The 20,136-nt window shown below is 43.7% G+C and overlaps 1 protein-coding gene across 7 annotated transcripts in view; it reads right to left on the bottom strand.

The window, feature by feature from the left end:
• CAMKMT (calmodulin-lysine N-methyltransferase) overlaps positions 1–20,136 on the bottom strand; it is a 404,255-nt gene that overhangs the window by 17,342 nt on the left and 366,777 nt on the right. For 6 of the 7 annotated variants that reach the window (XM_077915259.1, XM_077915258.1, XM_077915264.1 and 3 more), the window contains 2 exons: positions 14,351–14,414; positions 4,116–4,247 (listed from right to left, as the gene is read on the bottom strand). In XM_077915259.1, the coding sequence (XP_077771385.1) occupies positions 4,116–4,247; positions 14,351–14,414 (196 nt within the window). Of the gene's footprint in view, positions 1–249; positions 381–4,115; positions 4,248–14,350; positions 14,415–20,136 lie in introns of all 7 variants that reach the window. The other variant, XR_013389434.1, reaches the window with a different exon arrangement.

The raw sequence follows: 20,136 nt of genomic DNA, 5'->3' as shown, positions 1-20,136 counted from the left end.
AGGTAATATGTGGGATAAATAATTCTTCTGCAAATATGGGTTAGAAATCACTTTTAACTTGGATTCTGTGCTGACCTCTGGAGGCCAAAGCAGAGGCTTCCTTGCTAGAAGGGGCCAGGGGCCAGCCCCGTGTTGACTGTGAGCCCTTCCCGTGATGAGGAAGGGCTGACAACCCTCAAAGGCAATATTTTACCCCAGCAGCAGATTATTTCTGCACCAGGTCTGTTATATGAGGGCACTCGAACGCACCCAAACGAGGCTGTTGGGAAATACTTGCTTTCGATGAGGGAATGTGATGCGGTTTAAGAATAATTCCCTTTATGCAGGCTGTACTTCTTCGCTCAATGAATAATTATAATTTTAAGAAACAGAAAAAGCACCTTGGGAAAAAAAAATGAACAAAAAGCACGTTGTGAATAAAACAATTTTTCAATTTCATAGGTTAAAACAGGGTCTTTGAGGACTGAACTAAATTATATAGCAGCTATTAGTAGCATTATGCTTTACTTCCTAATTGGATGTAACACGCTCAGCCTCGCCACGGCGCTGCGTGAGCAACAGCAGCAGGAATGGAGTTCAGACTGTTTACCCTTTACAGTATCCACAATTATCAACAGCACACCACACAGATTATAAGCACCAGCCACTTGTAATGTGGCATTTTGAATAGATAAGCAGAAGTGCAATATGGGCCATGCTTTTAACACAATGTACCGACTTCACCAACGAGCCCAAGCCTGCTCTCATGGCTAAGCATAAAAAAAAAATACAGAACAGAAGCACACCGGTGGCCTCGCGAAAGTTCAAAAACAAAAACAGAACTGGGGCACGTAAAATCATATTTCAGAGAATGCTGGCGCGGCCGGGAGTGTTTTCATCAACTAATCTCAAGCCGGCTGCAATCGCCAAGTTAGGTCTCCACCTTGAGAGACAGTGTGCTTCTTGTCACATTCTAAAGGTCCGGAGCCACAGCACTGGGCCCCGGCACTGGAGTCCCAGCCTGGAGGAGGCCAAGAGGTTGGGTGGGAGAGGGACGTGCTTTTATTTTCTTTCCCCCGTTGCCTGGAAGGACAGGAAGGCAGGCTTTCTCAAGCGCACTCCACCTTGGGCTGCCTGGATCCCGAGCACGCTGGCTGCATGGTGTGGGCACAACCGAACAAAAGCACTGGCAGAAAAGTGCAGAATGGCACCGTTTTGATTACAGGCTTGCTTTTTAACGGAAATAAAATTTCACAGTTAACAATGAGGGGTGAAAAGTTTAAGAGGCAAAGCTGTGCCTCCTGATCACTGACTGTTAATCAGCTTCATGGGTGGTTGCCTAAATCTGTAGATTTTTTTTTTTTTTTTTTTTACCTTGCACTACTGCCAAGATTGTAACTAATTTTTTTCTTCCCTCCCCTGTTGTAAGAGGAGGGGTGGAAAACTCGGCATAGAAGCCAGCTGTGTATGAGTGACGTGAGGCGCTAATGCAGAGGGCAAAATTAAAATTCATGAATCTCTTCACAACCATTTGTGTAACAAGATTAAGACGGGACAGCGGAAAAGAGCGGCATTATCAGGCGTCTTACAGTCCTCCAGCTGGTTACGCTCTATTCCAACACAGTAGGGCTAAGAGGATAACACGCAGCCCGAAGGAGAACGCGGCTCCTCCGCTCGCGAGCAGCCTCGGCCCGGGACCGTGGGGCTTTGGCCAGAGATGGGGAGGAAGAAAGCTGATTGCCGCGCAAGATGGAAAACTTTTAAGCCCTGGCTGTTAGCACGCGGCAAACAAAAGCGGCCCGGGTGGAGGTTCCCGGCGCGCCCCCGGAGCCCCGGGCGGGCGGGGGGCGGGGCGCGGGGTCCCCAGGGGGCGCCCCGGGGCAGGAGCGCGGGGGGCTCCCCCCGCCCAGGGCATCCTGCGGCTGCAAAGGGCACCTCCACGTGTGAGCGCGAGGTGGGGCGCGCCAGCCTGTCACCGGCCCGGTGGGCACGGTGGGCACGGGGTCACCCGCGCTGCTGGAGCAGGTGGGCCGGGCATCCTAGGGCATCCTAGGCTTCGGGTACCCGGGGGACAAGAGGCACTCTCCTGCTAGAAGCGGGAGGACACCGACCGGCTGCAACTGCTGCTGCCTCCCCACCCCCCACCCCCAGGTTAAAAATACACATCGTGGGTCCCTGTTTCTACGGTTCATCAGGGCGCCCCGACCCTGCAGAATATTCCCCTGGCGGTTCCACTTCCCTGAGAGCCAAATGCAACTCTCCGTCCTCACAACCTAAACAGGAGGGAGGCTGTTTCTTAGTCCAGGCCCGCAAAGTGGAGAATTTAACTTTTAAGCAATTACTAATAAGATAGAGAAACCAAGGCCACCTGGTTAATTGCGGCAATTTACTTTTGTGGGACCAGTCAGTCCACGGTTACTCATGGAGTACTAACTGTGGGTTGGTTGCACAATACATAAACTTAAGAGGCGTCTTGAGCGATTTATGGACTGGACTATGCTTAGCAGGGTAGTGTACTGCATTGGAGATAAAAAGAGGAAGTTGCTGTCTGTTAGGCACTGACAATCTTTTTTTTTTTGGCACTGACAATCTTAAGTTCTAGACAAAGGGGAGGTGGCTACTAAGGACTCCCATGTCCCGAGAACACCTCCAATGGTGCAGGGTGGAGATGGGGGGGTATCACTGCTGAACATCTCCGCTGGTGGAGAAACTCTTGCCTGTCTCTTCTGATCTGTGACTGAAAAACTGAAAGCATTTGTTCTTCTAGGGGGAAGGTGGAAGACATGGGATTGAAGCAGCCATCACCTGATCCCTGAAGCTCTAGCCTGACCCAGGAGAGAAGGCTGTTTTTGTCCCTTTGGGGTAGAGGAGCCCACAGGGCCAGGAGAGACCCTCTGCCAGAGAAAGCCCTCAGAGCCTTTCCTTTGAATATGGGGAGGGGTTGCAAAAGGGAAAGCCTCGTTCTAGAGTGGCAGGCAAGATTTGAGTAACAAGCCATTCACTTTTTTATTTTCTGATAGTAAGCAAAGGGCAGTCCTACTGTCCAGAGGAGGTGATTTTACCCTTTCAGTTCACAAAGCATCACTGCGACCCCCCCGTCCACCCCTGCACGGGGGAGTGGCTAAATGAAACCTTAGAGACCCCAAAAGAGTGAACCCATCTCCACAAAGTGAGGATTTTCTTTCTCTTGCCCAAAGATCAGATCCACTTTGCATATAATTTTTTCAAAAGTCAAAATACTTCTCCGTTATATCATAGTCCTGGGTAATAAAGAATGCTATTCCCATTTTCCCAGGAGAAAATTAAGGTCGGGCCTTTACTTTTCTGCATTCGTGACTTGTAAAATCATGACAAGTTCAAAGTCTTTTGCCAAGGTCAGACTAGCTCAGAGAAGGGAGATTTCTGTAAGGCACAAAATTACAGAAGTAATATATGTTATATTAGTAAGTGTGATATGTATTAGCAAAGGTGAGATTCCTAAAAAAGTTTTCAGTGGAACGCTTGCCTCTCAGTGTCCTATATTGCTCTATACCTATAAATAATAAAAAGGCTGATAACATTGCTTTATGTAAGCAAGCTTAGAAATCACTCTCAGATAAGTGCTTTTGACCTAAATCTTGTAGCTCCTCGATCTGACATATAACCCCACAACTGTGAAATTCTGTATGAGATTTAACAGTCTCAAACTGCCAACTGACCCAGCCATAAAGCAAGCAGAGATAAAGATTTACAGTCCAACATGATACAATTAGACATTCACCTTCTATTTATTTCAGTACAGCTGAGCAGTTAACCTACTTAAAAGCCGAAGGTTTTTCATTAAAATATAAATGCTTGTTTATCATTCATTCTATGCCACCTCCCCTGCATCCTACAAATTAGTCTATTATGAATGAAAAGATTAGTTTGTTTCAGAGAAAGGAGTAAACAGGAATGGTTTCTGTAAAATCCTTCTAGACATGCAAAGATAAAAGATGGCTTTACCACACAAAATAATCAGATACAAATAGCTGTTCAGAAGCAGCACACCTAAGGAGTACTTTAATCAAATATTTAGGTTACCTGCCAAAAAGACCATGATCTCTTCAAAATGCAATGCGGATTAAAGTGTTATCTAACACAAGCAGAAAACTAACCTTGGAGTGGAAGTTTGAAATGTGTTCATCATAATTTTCATGTCTTTGGATGGAGAAATCAGCTTTTTCAGCTAGATTGCAAAACTGGTTTAAAGTATTCCCTCGGCGTGGGGCGAATACCATTGCTTTCCCCTAGAACATTCAAAAGGAAATTCACACATTTTAAAACTGGAAGGCAACCAAACATAACAAACACTGGGTAGAGCATTTAATGCACTGCTCTCAGGTAGGAAACACAATTGTTCTTGAGATGTCCACACAGGATGGACATTCGCAGTGAGAATAATTTCAAGGGTAGACAGACATCAAGCAAGAAAAAATATGTACATTTCATATTCAAATGTTGCTATGTTTTATCCTTTTCAAATAATGCATGTAATAAACAAAATGTGGCTCGAAGTTGGTATTCTGTACAACACACACCTCTCTTGGGTCCAGTGGTTCAAACCATCAACTAGCTTTTAGAGTAACTGGTCCCTGGCAGTGCCACCCACCTTGAGATGCCTTAGCTGTTGCCAACATGTCCACAACACAGCTCCAGGGCGTGTGGCAACGGATGCTTATACATGTTAGCTTATCGTACCCTGGAAATTCAATACCAAGTAATCCTCCGTAGAGGCAAGTGACTGCAATCTCTATTAGGGAATTTTCATGTTTCAGTACCGCCAACAGGCTTTTCTGTGACCACGCTGTCAGAGACAAGGCTACAGGGTCTTCATTTCCAACTTCATTGAATCCTTCATAATAGTCATCATTAGAGCAAAGCAGCTCCTCATGGTACTCAAATGACTGCTTTTCAAAGAAAGTGGTATAATGAGGGTAAACACGCTTTTCTAAATAAACTTGCACAACCTCATGAGATTGTTGCAGTGGGGAGAATGGATGGACTTGAATACGATATATACCGGATTTCAGAAGACCGACCTCCTTGATGTCCATTTGCTGACTCCCGGGGGCATGTGGACCTTTCCTTGCCCTCCGAGACATGCACAGGACAGCTGAACTTCAGAATCTTCTTTTGTTTTTGTTTAAAAGATGACTGTATGCTTCTGTTAACTTCAAGGTTATACTTCACTTCTATGAAATGCCACGTCGGGCTTTGCGGGACTCATGAAAATATATTCCAGTTTCCTACGAAAGGTGGTTTCTCATTTATCACTGCCAACTATTTATTGAGCATCCAGTGCATGTCAGGTGTCGGGATAGGGGCTCTATTTGTCTCACTGACTCTTCACACCACCCAACAATATAGGTATCATCAGCTCCATTTTATGGGATGCTCTGAATGGTTGAATAGTTGACCAAGAGGATACAACCAGCAAATGATTGGACACTTAGCTGCCTCCAATGCTGACGCTCTTTCCACCACACGACATTGCCTCCTTATTAGTAATAGTGACGGCAATAATAATAATAACAGCTACCACTGTGTGAGGTGCTTCACACGCCTTCCCTTTCATTCCATCAACCATTTTCTCAACGACCTTGTGCGGTAGACATTACATTTTACAGATGATTAAACGTGCAGCAAAGGCTTTAAAGAATATGAGGAGGAATATGTGGCAGGAAGGGTTCTGGGCTTAAAAAGAATCTCCACCATTACACAGCTGTCACCTCAGGAAAATTAGAAGTGGGGAAAAAGAAAAGCTACAGAACTGTTGAGCTAGAAGGGACCTTGGGGATGACATAATCCAATCTCCTTAGTCACCCCAGCTGACCCATGGAGGTTTCTCACTCACCAAATGGGAAGAACAAAGCCTGCCTCCCCCAACCCCGGCAAGTCGTGAAGATCAAATGAGGTGATAAATATGAAAATAATTTGAAAAGCAAGGTTACGTAGATATAGACTAGAAACATCTCCACCACTTAACAGTGTCAGAAAGATTTTATCAGTTCTCTCTCCCTCTCCTTCCCTCCTTTACCTGCAAGAAAATACAGTGATACAGTGTCCTGGACATCAAGTGTGTTTTCATACTGTGTTTACATAGACATGTACACACTCAGGCACATAATTATAGCAGCACCAATCATGCCACCACACTTAAGTTTCTGTCAGCTTTTCCAATATTAATTGCTATCTTCAGGCGTTTTTCAAACTTAACAGCAAAAATTCATTTTGATGTGAAACCAGATATAATACATGGTCTCGGCAGGGGAGCAAAAGTCTTCATCAAAAAAGGGGGGGGGGGCGGAAATACTAGTAGGTCATTTTAGTCATCTCTACTAAGAGCTGGTTGCCATTCTGGATTTTTAAATAATGGAAGTTGTTTTATTTTAAAGTCACCTGCAAAAGCGGTCTTACAGTTACAACAGAAGAGTTGATTTTTAATAGGTATTATCTAAGCTATATATCATAATGTTTACGTGGCTGCAGGGCTCTTGGCTGGGCTGCTGTTTACATTTATGAGTACACGCTCCCCATACCTCACCCCCTTGTTGGTCGGGGTGAGCTGTAGGGGGACCAACTAAGCATATGGCAGCCCTCTCCACCCAGACGTCTCTCCTTCTCTAGGTCTTCTTCTAGCTTACCTGTCCTTCCCTAACAACCCTCTAGAACAGCAGCTGCCTCCTCATCACTCTCTACCCTTTTACTTTTGTTCTTAGCGTTCATCACCACTAACACACATTATATCCTTGTTTGTGATTGCCAGTCTCCTCTGGCTGGAATGTACATTTTGTGATGACGGGATCTTCTAATGTTTTATTCACTGCATTTTTCTCAGTGTCTAGCAAACAGTTGACTCTCAATCAGTATTTATTGAGAGAATAAACTAAATCCAGATGTTGAATAATCTGAGAAATGTGAATCTCTGGAATTGCTTATTCTTTAGAAGAGATTTTCTCCAAGAAGCTTTTATAGAGTCAGTAGCTCTGCTGGGATTTCAGAGGGCAGCATTCTGTGCACAATACTGTACCCACAACAAAGACAAAGAGTAAGCAGTAGTTTTAATCTCTAATTACTCAGTTATGGGTTTTAAAATGTTTTCTTTTTCATTTCATTGAATACAGACTCTTTTGAGATGTGAATCAATATTTAGGAGGGACAAATAGTTCATCATCTGTTCATTCAATAAACAGCCACTGAGCGCCAGCATCCACCCCATAAGGAATGGTTTTAGATTTCCCCGTGTCCTCAGTGGAGCAGGACACACTGGTGCAATCAGAGGAATATGCCTTACAATTTAGGCTGCAAAAAATCAAAACAAGAAAAAAATATATGGATTTCAAATTAGCTCATCACTTTAGAAAAATTATTTTCAATTTACCAAAGCCCAACTTTCTGGGCATTGGAAGTCAGAGAATTATCTTAAACTCAGAATGAACACTCAATTGAATGTAAAATTTTGACTGATGGGCAGAAATTTGAGAGAATTCATTTATCCCTGGAGAGGAGAGACGAGTAGTTCCACTAAACAGCAATGATATTGTTTACATCGTGAGCTCACTTGTTGTTATTTTGCTAGACTAATCTATACTCATATATTAAAGGGTGTGTACTTCTGGAAAAAATAAGTATGCTTCAGATTTCTTTTAAAAGGAATATGCTATGCCAGTGAAATGCCTTTATTCCTGTTTCATTTCCAGGCAACCAACTATTAAATACCAATTACATGTTTAAGCTTATGTTTATTTTTTCTTTACCTGGTTTCTGAGATGCCGCCTTCTTCCCTTACATCTCTCTCAACCCCCTTCCCTGGCTTCTCCACCTGCCTCTTGATTGTCAGCGGTCTCCACGGCTCTGCCTACTTTTTCTCCCTGTTCTGTAAAATTCTAGGAAATTGTACCAAAGTCCATGACTTCAGTTCTTACTAATACATCAGCACTCCTGAGTATATATCTGGAGCATTTACCATAGTCCAGGGCCCATCCATGTTTTTAAGGAGCCTGCTAGGTCTAGGAGGATGTTCTGAAAGTACTGTTAACCTATGCCGTCTACAGGGAAACTCAGGACCTTTGGCCCCAAACTCCTTCCCCATCCCACACTGAGTACCTACTACGTACCAAGCCTACGTACCATACCCTTCACCTTCAAACCGAAGCTGGAAACCAGGGAATCATGGCGTTGCCTGTAAAACCCTCCAATGCCACATTCCCCCCCACCTGCATCATTGTCATCTGCCATACATGATTTTCAGACAATGTTCCAGTTGCTTCCAGGGTGACCAGGGAGACCTAGAGAGGAAGTGTTAATCTTACAACCAGTTTAACTACAGCTGCTTCACTTTTAACTGTTTTATAACTGGGGTGATGGCTAAAACTGTTTTGACCAAAAGTTTCTGCCATTTAAAAAGGGATCGACAACCACTGGGTAGCTCTGGGAAGGCAGGTGAAGCCCAGCATGACCTGACACATGCCTATATCTGCAGTTCTGGTTCTGGCCATTCCCTCCCGCACTTTGAGCTCCAGGCAGGCCAAAGTCATTGCAGTCCCCCAATTTGTTCCTTTACGGACCCCACTTGCAAACATTCCCTTGGGTGAAATGCTTCTCTTAGCCCTGCTTCTTTGTCTGCCTGGTCATCCCTCCTCATTCTTCAGCATCCAGATTAGACACCCTGTCCCCAGGATGCCTTTGCTGACCACCCCTGGCCTCTACGCTGTGCCTCCCCGCTGTCAGCCACTTCTGCTTTCCACTTCCATGGCTCACCCTTACCTCTGCTATCGCCTTAACCCACGACACGGTCAGGTAACTGCTCGCTTGCTTGTTTCTCACATTAGACTGTGAGCTCCTTTAGGACAGTATTTTGTATCTTACTCTATCCTCAGGTCCTAGTACAGCATCTGGCATCTGAGAGGCACACAGGAAATGTCTGATGAATGAACTCCTCAGTGAATATCTCCATCTTCAGATCTTCACTATCTCCTAATTGGACAATCCCGAGCACAAGCTGGTCCACGATGGTGCCCTGAGGAGCTTTGCTGCTTTCAAGCTCTCTCTTACTCCATTGCAGCCTCTGTGCTGGCCAGTCGGATCTTTCTAGAACCCACATCTGACTCTACCACTGCTCAAATATTGTCAGTGGCTCTCTATTACCCATATAATAAAGCCCAGTCTCTTCTCAGAGTATCCTCAGCCTTTCATAAAATGGACCCCAAACTAACCTTTTAACCTCTTCTCTTGCCCCTCCCAACCCTAACCCCCAAACCACCCAGATTCTCACACTCCAGCCAGAACAAACTTCTTGTTGACCCTAAAACACAAGATGCTCTATATCTGTGAGCGCTGTACCCTCCTCACCAGGGATGCTACCTTTTAGTCTCCTTCCCTGAGGCTGAGGGTGCCCTTCTCACTATTCAAGACCAAAGTCAAATGCCACTGTCCCTAGAGAAACCTTTCTCAGGCAGTCAGTGACTCATCAATTGCGTTGTGATTCCTGGTAGCTCAAGCACTAATCCGCCTTACTAAACTGAGATTCTCCTAGTGCTCATGATTCATATGCAGACCCACACCTCACATTCCCAGCACAGTGCCAGATAGTAGTTGCTCAACAAATGCTTGTTGCATCACGACAGAGTCCAAACCCCTGAGTATCTCACATTCTATTGAAGATATAAATTAGGAAGATTGCCAAAATGAGTAAGAGCAGCACCATGCTATGACCAAGGGCTGGGCTGTTATAAGCCATTTTGCACTGTCCACTGTGGTTCTACCTGTGTGTGTGTGTTACATTTCCACAACCAGATTATAAATACTTTGGGGGCAGAGGCTCAGCACTATGCACCTGGGCAGACCTTAAGAAAGTACTTTTAGAGCTAGGCCCCTGCTCTGAGGGTCTTAAAACCACCTGGGGACTCTCTATTCCTACAACTGGGAGAGGCAGGTATGACTGAACACAGAGTCTCACCAAGAACAAGGGAGGATTTTTTGGGGCCTCTGACCCAGAGAGCAGACAGGAACAGAGGGGGCCTCCAGCACCACCTCAGTTCCCCGCCCTGAGCCCACACTCACAAGGCATTTCCCTGAGATAAGCAAAAACAGAGGTTTGTACAGATGCGTGCCAAGATGTTGGATTTTTTTAAAAGGGAAGAAATCTGTCTGGTCTTCCATAATCAGAGTCCATGATTTACATTATAGCACTCCTTGCATACAGGTGGGGCTCCAGGAATTTGGCATTTAGTTAGGGACAGTTTCTAAAGGTTAAATGAATTCCAAGGTGATATTTTTTGAATTCTTGGCAATTGGTGAGCAGCAACCAGCTGGAGGGCTGTCAACACTGCATCTCCGTCCATCTATTTGTGGTTCTGAGTAAATTCACACTGTCGAGCTAGCTCGGTGTCCTTTCCTGCACCGAAAACCATTTCAGAGGAATATTAGTGGATACCATTTGTTGGTTGTCATTTCCAGGCTAAAGTTCAACTTGCAGGTTGCTGTGGCTGTATTTTAAATTACATTCTGGCCCTCTGATATCAGGCATTGCTGATGTACTTTAAAGAACACAACAGCAGGGGGTCACCTATCAATCATCAGCAACAAGAAGCCACTCACGGGAGGGAAAAAAGGGGAGGGGTTGTGGGGGGAACATTGCTCCTTGGAATAAGTAAATTTTGCTGACCTCATTCCGTTTTTTAGTATCTATTCTTTTCTTCTTACCTTTGGAGTTTGCTAGAGGGTTTCCTGCAGTATTCCGGCAGGAGTCAAGTGTTTTGCAGCTACTCTCAACCAACAAGTTGAGGGAAGTTTCTATTTGGGCCGGTAGTAAACACTAACTGGTGAAATTCGGGGCTCCCTCTTGTGACTTTGCAGCCACAGGTGCCCATGTGGCTGAGGATGTAAGCGCAGCCCTGGGATCTGACAGTGGCACTGCGCCAAGCCAGGAGCCCACTGTGGTGGCTAGGCTCTCTCTGTGGTCTGTCACCCTCCCTGATGAGCCCATTACAGAAATCTGAAAGCAGCAAAATTCCTCCTCTCCACCTACCTATTTTGCTACTGGGTTGTAGCACTCCAGACCACTGATTTGCCTTAGCTAGAAATCAAGGAACTGCACACCCTGAAATGGTGAAGTTCATTTCCTCCCACAGCTCGCCACCTGCAACCTCTTGTTCTTGCACACTAGCAGTCATCTCTCTCATCTTGCTCCGTCTGCAGTAGAAAGTATCATCTTCATCCAGGTAGACAGTCCTCTTGGGGCCACTGAGGAACCTGATGCAGGCATGCGGGACGTGGGTGCAGGGGACATGCAGCAGCAGGTGTGTACAGGAGTCACCAACGTTCATGTCAAGAGAATGGTGTGCTTCCCCCCTCCCACCAGCATTTCTGCAAGGAGAATGCCCCCTGTAATTCTGCACTCACCACAGTCAGAAAGTTTCTCTGGTTCTTCTAGGTCACAAGAGCTAACATATATTCAGAGCCAGTCACACTCTAAAGCTTTCCGATGCATTGGCTTGTTCCCTCCCCATTTTACAGATGGGAAACTCAGGCTTCATGAGATGAACCCAGTAGGCAGCAGATCCCAGATCTGAGCCTTAAGCTTTCGGGCTCTAGTGTCCAAGCACAGTTTCCCTCCATAAGGAGGACTTAGAAGAAAATAGGGTGAGAAGGTAGTTCCAGAGCCCGCTAGTATTAATCAGGGACCAGAATTTGGTCCTCCTGTCAGCCAAGTCAAGGTCCTTTTGGACAAGTGTCTCATGTGTATTAACCCTGACAGGGTAACACAGCAATAAGGAAGAACCAGTTTTCATTCTGGCGTACATCCTGTGTGCCAGGTGCTGTGCTAGGCATTTCCCTAGGTAACTATTTTACATCAGCCCAGATGAAGGACTTACACCTCCCTCACCCTGAGGTAATGAATCTCAGGCTCAGAGAGCCTTGACAGGAAGAGCAGATTTGCCTTGTGTGTGCAGATATTTCTGACTCTTTCCACCCTCCACAGAAACCAGGGCCCTCCTGTGAATCTGAAGCATTTGGCTAGGGTGCAGATTTTCCGGAGCACTCTGAAAACTTGCTGCATTGCCCACTGAATTTGCTGAGCCCTGAATGTCCAGGAACTCAAGATCCACCAATGTTGCCTCTCAACTTGTGGCCTCTTGTGGCCCCTACAGCACCAGGGCCATAGCACCATGGAGGAGTTGTCTTGGGCTCAAGAGAACGCTGAAAGCAGCTCTAATTGTAAGGCAGTAAACCTTGAATGTTATCTTGGTCTTAGACTGTGATTTCTCCAACATCTCTAACAAGTAGGGGGAGAGCTTCTAGAAGCAGAACAGCCAGTCCTGAGAGCTTGGAAGAGGAAGGGTTCCGTTTTTGCTCTGGTTACCCCCAGCTCTGGGAACTCTTCCAGTCCGCAGGCACAGGATATGGAGCTGCTGGTGGCCACTGCCAAGTGTGTGTGACCCTTCTATGGCCCACCTGGTGGAGGCCCCAGGAGTGCAAGTGCCCTGCCTCCCCCGAGCTCTCAATGGGGATGAGATTCCTGAGCAGTGATTTCAGTATATCCACGTGCCACTCACAGCTTGGAGTTCCTCTCATATGGTGGGTCTTGTACACCATAGGCTAGAACACCCGGCAGCCTTGTGCATCAGCCATCCTACTCCGGGGCCCTGGCTCTTCCTTCTCCGAGCTAACAGTGTCAGCTGTCACTAGGAGGGCTGCTGTGTGAAGCCACACTGCGGGCAAGGTTTAGGGTTTAATAAAGGGTACAGGAGAGCTGCTAGAGATTCCAGTCCAGTCTGCATTTAGGACTATTCACAGCCTGGACAGTCTTCTATTGTAAATCATTCGAATGACTTACAATAGATCCTAGGTAAATCATGCAAGTCTCTGCAAAATGGAATATTTGCCACAAATAGGCTTTGAAGGGTGTTGGTGAAGTACAGTTTGTGCCGTGTGAGATCCAGAGTCCTTGAAAGCATTGTACTTTTGTATGATACATTTTCACAGAGGCCTTTACATCCAAGAATCTCCATGCCCTCTCTGAAAATCCTGACCTTGCAAATGCTCACAAGAATCACCCAAGGCTAACAGGAGGGATGAAGAGGCCCCCAATCCCTTCTTCTACCCTCAACTTGGGCTGCTCACTCAACCATGGCTGCAGCCATCAATAGACTGGAGCATGCCCCTTCCTTGCCTCAAGACCTACTACCCGCCTCACAGGGGGAATTGAGAAGGCCAATTTAATTTAATTGATTACCACTTACCAAGCTGTGGTTACTCCTCTGAGAGGCCTATTTAAAGTTTCTGAGCTATATAGAGATAACAAAATAAAAAGCAACAGTGTAAGGCAAAGGACGATTATCAAATTGCTCTGGGGACTTTCAATGTGAAAAAGATATAAAAGAAAGATTGAAAGGTATTAGTCTGGAAGTCTCACCGAGGTCAGAAGACTAGAGCAAACCTTCTTAAAAAGACTTTCGAAACAAAACTTCAGAAAATACTCTCCACACACATGCACACTGCAGCCCTTTCTCAGATAAATATGAGTTCCTGTCTTAGACTGCATTAACATTGTTAACCTATTTTAAATTCCTATGGCACAGCAAGAGTCTTCCATACTTATAAGATTTTTTTTAAAATGCATGAGCTTTAAACTCGTTTTCTTACTTTAAATAGATGTATATTAACTCTCCGGTTAGGCTGCAGGACCTCCTAGCTTAGTGTAACAGCCCAACAAAATAAGAGTGGCTACAAACTCTGTAATTTACTCACAGGCATAAATGGATATATAAATGTAAAAATGTGCACAATATTTTATGCCATGCTTGGCTTCATTGTGACCTAATGTTTATAATATGTAAATAATGGCTTCCTTTTAAAGCGAAGAACTTTTAATATACAGATTCATCTGAAGTCCTTTTTCTTTGATATAAACAGAAAGAAAAAGAAAAAAAATATTTTTTTGCAATAAATAAATACCCAATGACAAAGGTTACCATTGAAGGGATTTAAAATGACAGAAGTCAACAGAAAACTTTCAATATCATACTTCTACTTTAATATGAAGATATTGTTATCAAAGGAAAAGACTCAAGAAATTCTTTGATAAAAATAATCTCACACTATCTTTGAAGCGGTTTCATTTATTTTACTACCCACTGTGTTCCTTATCAGAAGGCCAAGGGTAAGAAGTTTCCTAGTTATGATTAGGAAAGAATCTGATAGATCAGAAGACCCAATTGAAGTTGGACATAATAAGTATTAAAGTATTACATGACATTAATCCTGCCATTCCATTACTCTCTCCATCTTTGTGCACAGACTAATTATTCTGAAGCCAGTGTTCAGGAGAAAATAGAAACATACTTACTCTGGGCTGGAGTAATCTCTTTATTGCATCAACAAGGCTTGCTCTGTATTGGTCCAGAAACAGGCTGACATTGAGAAGAGAGCAGAATCCAGATTAAATTGGGTTTCCAAGTTTAATGATACTAATGGAGGTAAGTACAAGGGTAATTACACATGTTTACTCAACACCAAAAAGGGAGAAATTGTTTCCCTCCATTCAAGTGTCTCACTGGAAGAAAAAAAGATTGTGGTCAGTGTTATCCGACCAAAGCCAAGTCATCAACGTGCAATTGGCCAGGATTCACACATGACTGGGCCATGTGTTAGTGTTAAAGGGATAAAGTCTAAGCTGGTGTTTGGGGGAATCATCTGGTTGAGATGAAACACTTCCCATCATTAGAGCCTAGTCTCTGTAGACCTGGGCCATTGGCCCACTGAGGGTACTGTGAGGCCACCCTCCAGAAACAAACACCTGTGATGCCCAAATCACAGAACAGATCTCAGGTGATGATGGTCTTTAGTGACTAAGAACAGTGCTGAGGTCAGACTCAACCAACGACTCAGGAGTAAACAGTTTCAAAAACAAAGACCAGATTTGGGCTAGGTGTCACAGAGACCACAGCAACTCTGGGTTTTTCTCCTTTGACTTTCACATTGATTTTTTTTTCCCCCCACTTCTCTGTGATTTTTCATTTTCCTCCTTTGGTCTTTTGAGAATTTCTATTATTGCTCTGTCACTCCTTTGGTTGGGTCAGTCTGCTTGGGGCCGATTTCCCTTCTCTGGGACTTGTGGGCTAGAGCACTGAGCAGCCTTGTGCATCAGTCATCCCATGAGGGGCCTCCATGGAGCCCCCTATCCCCCACCCCTTCTAATGCTGCAGTTTGCTGTAGGACCCTACTCCTCATATAGCATGAGTAAGTACCACCTATTCTAGGGCCCTGCCTCACCTTATCTGAGCTAAGGGTGACTATCTGCTGTTAGTAGGAGGGCTGCCATATGGAGTCACACTACAGGCAAGTGGGGAGTACAGTGTAGGGTTTAACAGCACTCCGACTCTGACCTTTCTGCTATATGTGAGGTCTCCACAAAAGGCCTCAGTTTTCCTGGTCAGTAAAGGCCCACCTATTTAGAAAAAAAAAAAAAAAAAAGGCCCACCTATGTGGCTGATATGGCCATCACATCGATAATATATATTAGCTGACAAATATTTGTTGAATACCTACTATATACTATGAGCTGTTTCAGGCCCTGGAGACAAGCTAGGAATAAAATAAAGAGCTTCTGGTCTCTATTCATTTATGCGCTGCAAGTGCTAGCACAACATATACACCTAGAAGGAACTCTGTAAGTACCTGCTCACTGGCTGACTAGCAGATCAACATGGTCCTTGAAATCAAGCAGCCTATGTAGAGTGTTGGTTTCAGTGACCCTAAAACAGGGTGTACACACTCCTTTACTGGTATTAAGGAAGAATAAACGCTTAGGTAGGAATGTCTCACCAATCCAGTTCTTTCCCAACTCTCTCTCTTTTTTAAAAAAATATTTTATTTATTTATCCATGAGACAGAGAGAGAGACACACACACACACAGAGACATAGGCAGAGGGAGAAGCAGGATCCTGGGACCCTGGGATCACACTCTGAGCTGAAGGCAGATGCTCAGTCACTGAGCCACCCAGGCGTCCATTTTCCAATTCTCTCATTTGAGAAAGTGGAGTGGGGATAACAGTTTATGAGAATTTGCCAAGAAGTCAGTGCTTGGGTTCAACTACGGTGTGTTCGCTAAAAGATTCTTCTATAAAAGGATGTTTTGAGCAATGGAAAAAGAATCCTTTCAAGATGAGTTAGAAATCATGTCTAGAATGGGAACCTTATCCCACTCCATCCATCAACCAGGATAACCTGACAATGCGCGAGGGGAAAATTTTCGTATCATTCCATTAAAAAATACTTAAATCTTAGAGTGTAGAATGTATCTGATTCAAATGCCTGTAAGTCATACTAATTGGTGATTAATAATCATTAAGGGTTGATGAGAAAGGACTCAAAATCTGTGTGGTTTTTAAAGTTTTCAGGACTATATACCTTACTCTTTAGTGAAGTGATACTATCTTAAATTTTAATAATTAAGCATCCTGTTGTATGTGTGTGTATTTTTTAAGATTTTATTTTTAAGTAATCTCTACACCCAACATGGGGCTTGAACTCACAACCCTGAAAGCAAGAGTTGCACACTCCACCAACTGAGCCAGCCAGGTGGCCCTCTGTTTTTTTTTTTTTAAGAAGACTAATTGCTGTAGGAAAATCTGTCAGTTTCTCAGGCCTGCTGGAGAGCTGGCTGGTTGGGATATACAACATTAAGCAAAAGAGCAGTCTTCAGTTTATACCTGTGCATCCTATAGGATGCACAGCAATTTCTGTCACCAATAAATAATCAGCCCCTTAAAAACCGAGCTTAAAATGTAATCTTATAAAGAACAACAGTCAACATTGGTGACGTGACAAAGATATTAACATTGCAGCTCACTGGAGAATGTGACTTAAACACTCAAGCACCCATTCCAAACACAGTTGTTTGAATGGTGATGTTGTCTACTCCATTCTTCCAAATTAAATTTCCTCAAAGCAATTTCTATCATTCTTGAATAAGCCTTTATTCCCAGCAAGCTCACCTTTCTACTTACCTCTGATGCAGAATTTATAATGCTTTGTAGGATATGTCATATGAGCAATTTCAATGTGCTTTAGTGGGAATGATACATAATCTGAAAATTCACCCCTTAAATAAGTCCTAATGGGCTCAGAGAACAACAGTAGCTTAAGTGGATCTACTTAAAAAAGGCTGAGTGGGTCACTGATTAGAATGGAGATAGCATTTCAACTCTCCCTTCCGTTACTGATCAAAATACATGGACAGTCAGTCTAGTTTGGCCATTAAAACACACACACACACACACACACACACACACACACACACGACCCTCTATGTAATGGACTTGTGGAATCAACTTGCTTTGTTCCATTGATCTGAATCACAGATTTCTCGACAAAGGGAAGGTACCGGGCCACCACTTTCCCTGCCTCCCATAGGGTCAGTCAGAGTTTTACGCAGAGCGCAGGCATCTACTTCTCTACTCAGAGGGAAATAAATTAGTGTAGCCGACAAAGAGGCATTTCTCTGGGAGCATCCACAGAAAGGAGACCTCTGTGTAATCTTTAAGGTGATATGTGAAGTTAAATTCCTTGTTGTAGATTTAACTTGCAGCAGAAGAATGGCCTCTAACAGTTTTTATCCACTGATGGTTGGGGAGCCGGGGACTGATGGAGGTTCTGATCTCCCTTGGGGCTCTCACCCAGGGGGCCCCGATCTCTGGCAGTCTGTTTATCTTCTCTGGGACTGAATTTTAGGTATGAGGTGAAAGGACTGGCTGCATTCGTGTTAAAGGGTTTTTCAGGTGTAAAGGTGGTGATTTAGAACTATCCATGATCACAGCATCTGGAAGAAAATGAAGATATTCCAGAGGCTGTTTTGAGAAAAAAAAAATTCTTCCATAAAAATACCTTAAACACCAAACTTTTTTCATAATTTAGAAAGACAAAAAAAAAAAAAAGAAACAATCCACTATATGTAGTGTAAAAATGCTAAGGGAGCCAGTGAGGTGGTGTAACCTTCCCCTGCCACTATGTCTCTCCGCCTTAAAGTCTCAGACTGTGTGTGCAGACATGGTGTGGACTGTCCTGCAGACCTAGCTCAATCATTGTGTCAGGCTATGGATGGCATTTCAGACCTGCTTTCCAAGCTTTTAGATAATTCCTATGTATGGAATCATTTTTTTATTTTTGCAGAGCTACAATAAACTGGAAGGCCATCAAACATACACTGAAAGCATTCATTGGATTAAAAAAAAAAAAAAACACAACATCTTACTTCCAGACTCTTAGATAATTGTGATTGAACAGGAGTGTAGAAAGGCAGGCTGAAAATTAACAATCACTTGCTATTCTCAACTCAGCAAGGACCGGGCTGGACTGCATTCCAGCAGAAAGGAACGCTTCTATGGAATTCGATGTTAAATAAGTCAACCAAGGAACTTAATAGGCAGGTTTTTTCCTATACCTGTGGTTGAATATTCTAATATTTTGATGTTTGTCAACAGCATCCTTTGCAGGTGTGGCTGTACCTCGATTTTTCCTTCTGTTTATTTCAAAGTTGACATTTTACAAGTTATTTAGGAACTGTTGAACCATGAAACTATATTTCATTGTCAAGTATGCTGAAAGGTGAAATAATGACTAGCTTTCACAGTTTGCCTCTTTATTTTATAATCTAGTTGAGCTCCTAAATGTAGATGTGAACTAAGAAGACTGTCTTTTCTGGGAAATAAGTTATTTCCCCCATAGCCCACGGGTTTATGAATGTTTGAATGTAAATATATGAATATATGAATGATTTAAAAACATAAACATATCACCCGCTCGTTGTAATCATGTGCATTTTACTTGAACCACAATGTGGGTTTGGAATAGGTTTGTGAATAGAGCTTGTTTTCATGTAAATGGGATCAAGCAGTACCAGTGGTTAGCTATTCAGAGAATCAGACAATGCCACCCTTGCTGGAAATGCTTCAATAAGGAATTTAATCCATGTACCTAATATTTGAACTCCAACTCTTGCTTCATATTCCTATGGCCTAATCCAGATCTCATTGACTGACAATAACCAAAGGGTGGTGTGAGACAGTGTGATCTATTTATGTGTGGCACCTATTTCTGCCACCGAGTATTTCAGGTTTCATCTTGGAGGTAGTGTCTAAAGAGAGGGTTTTTTGTTGTTGTTTTTATTCCCCTCCTCTGTGACACTGTAAAAAAAAAAAATGCAGCATAGTCTGCCTGCCTGTCCCTAGAAACAGCACCCACAGAATAACTGACAGAGAGACACCAAATTGACAGGACATAAAGAGCGCCCAGAGTCTGTGCTTCACTGCTTTGCGCACAACATGCATATTATAAATATCACCGTGCTTTCTAAGTTTCTAAGCAGCTTACCCATCCCTGTGAATATGAAGAGAGACCATTACCAAAGCATTTCTTTTGGAAATAATATCAGCATTGCAGTGAGAGTAGCTTAATGTTTCACATTTACAAATGGGAAATTATAAACAGCCTGACATTCTGGCACTTACAACACCAGGGGGAAAAAAACCCAACTTAACACCTCACGCATAGAAAAGCCATTTATAAAATAAAACTTGGGTGTACTTAATTCATTTGAATCCGTAAATTCTCACATAGCTACTAAATGTGTGTGTGTGTGTGTGTGTGTGTGTGTGTACATCTAACATTGTACTGCGTTATGTATTTGTAATGAAAGTCTTCACTGAATATGCATTATGTATATCAGTTGTACGTGACCCTGTTGTTCGCTAGGGAAAAAAGACTATTTCTCAAACATGTTGTGTGGCTATTTTTAACCTCACCGAGAACATTAATCAGAAAAGAGCTTAAATCTTACTTCCTCTGCTTGTCTTTCTGGTACAAATAGGATGACATGGTGTGAGTGTCCATAACACAAGGTCTGACAAAGCCAGGCTGTTCTGATATTTTTGTGAAGGACACATTTAAACTCGAATCTCCTAGCCAGAGCTGACTTTCTCCACATGTCGGAGCCCACGGGTGCAACCCTCATCTAAACCTCCAAGAAGATGCTGCCCTCCTTCCTTCTTTCTGCTGCTCTCTGATCTGACTTTCATGCTTAATCTGATCTGATCCTGCCAGCATTATCTTCATCTGTGCAATGAAACCTGGAG

The sequence above is a fragment of the Canis aureus genome, chromosome 11 (genome assembly GCF_053574225.1).
Source record: "Canis aureus isolate CA01 chromosome 11, VMU_Caureus_v.1.0, whole genome shotgun sequence".
Lineage (NCBI taxonomy): Eukaryota > Metazoa > Chordata > Mammalia > Carnivora > Canidae > Canis > Canis aureus.
The sequence above is the reverse complement of the archived record's forward strand: the minus strand, read 5'-3'. Positions and strand labels throughout refer to the sequence as shown.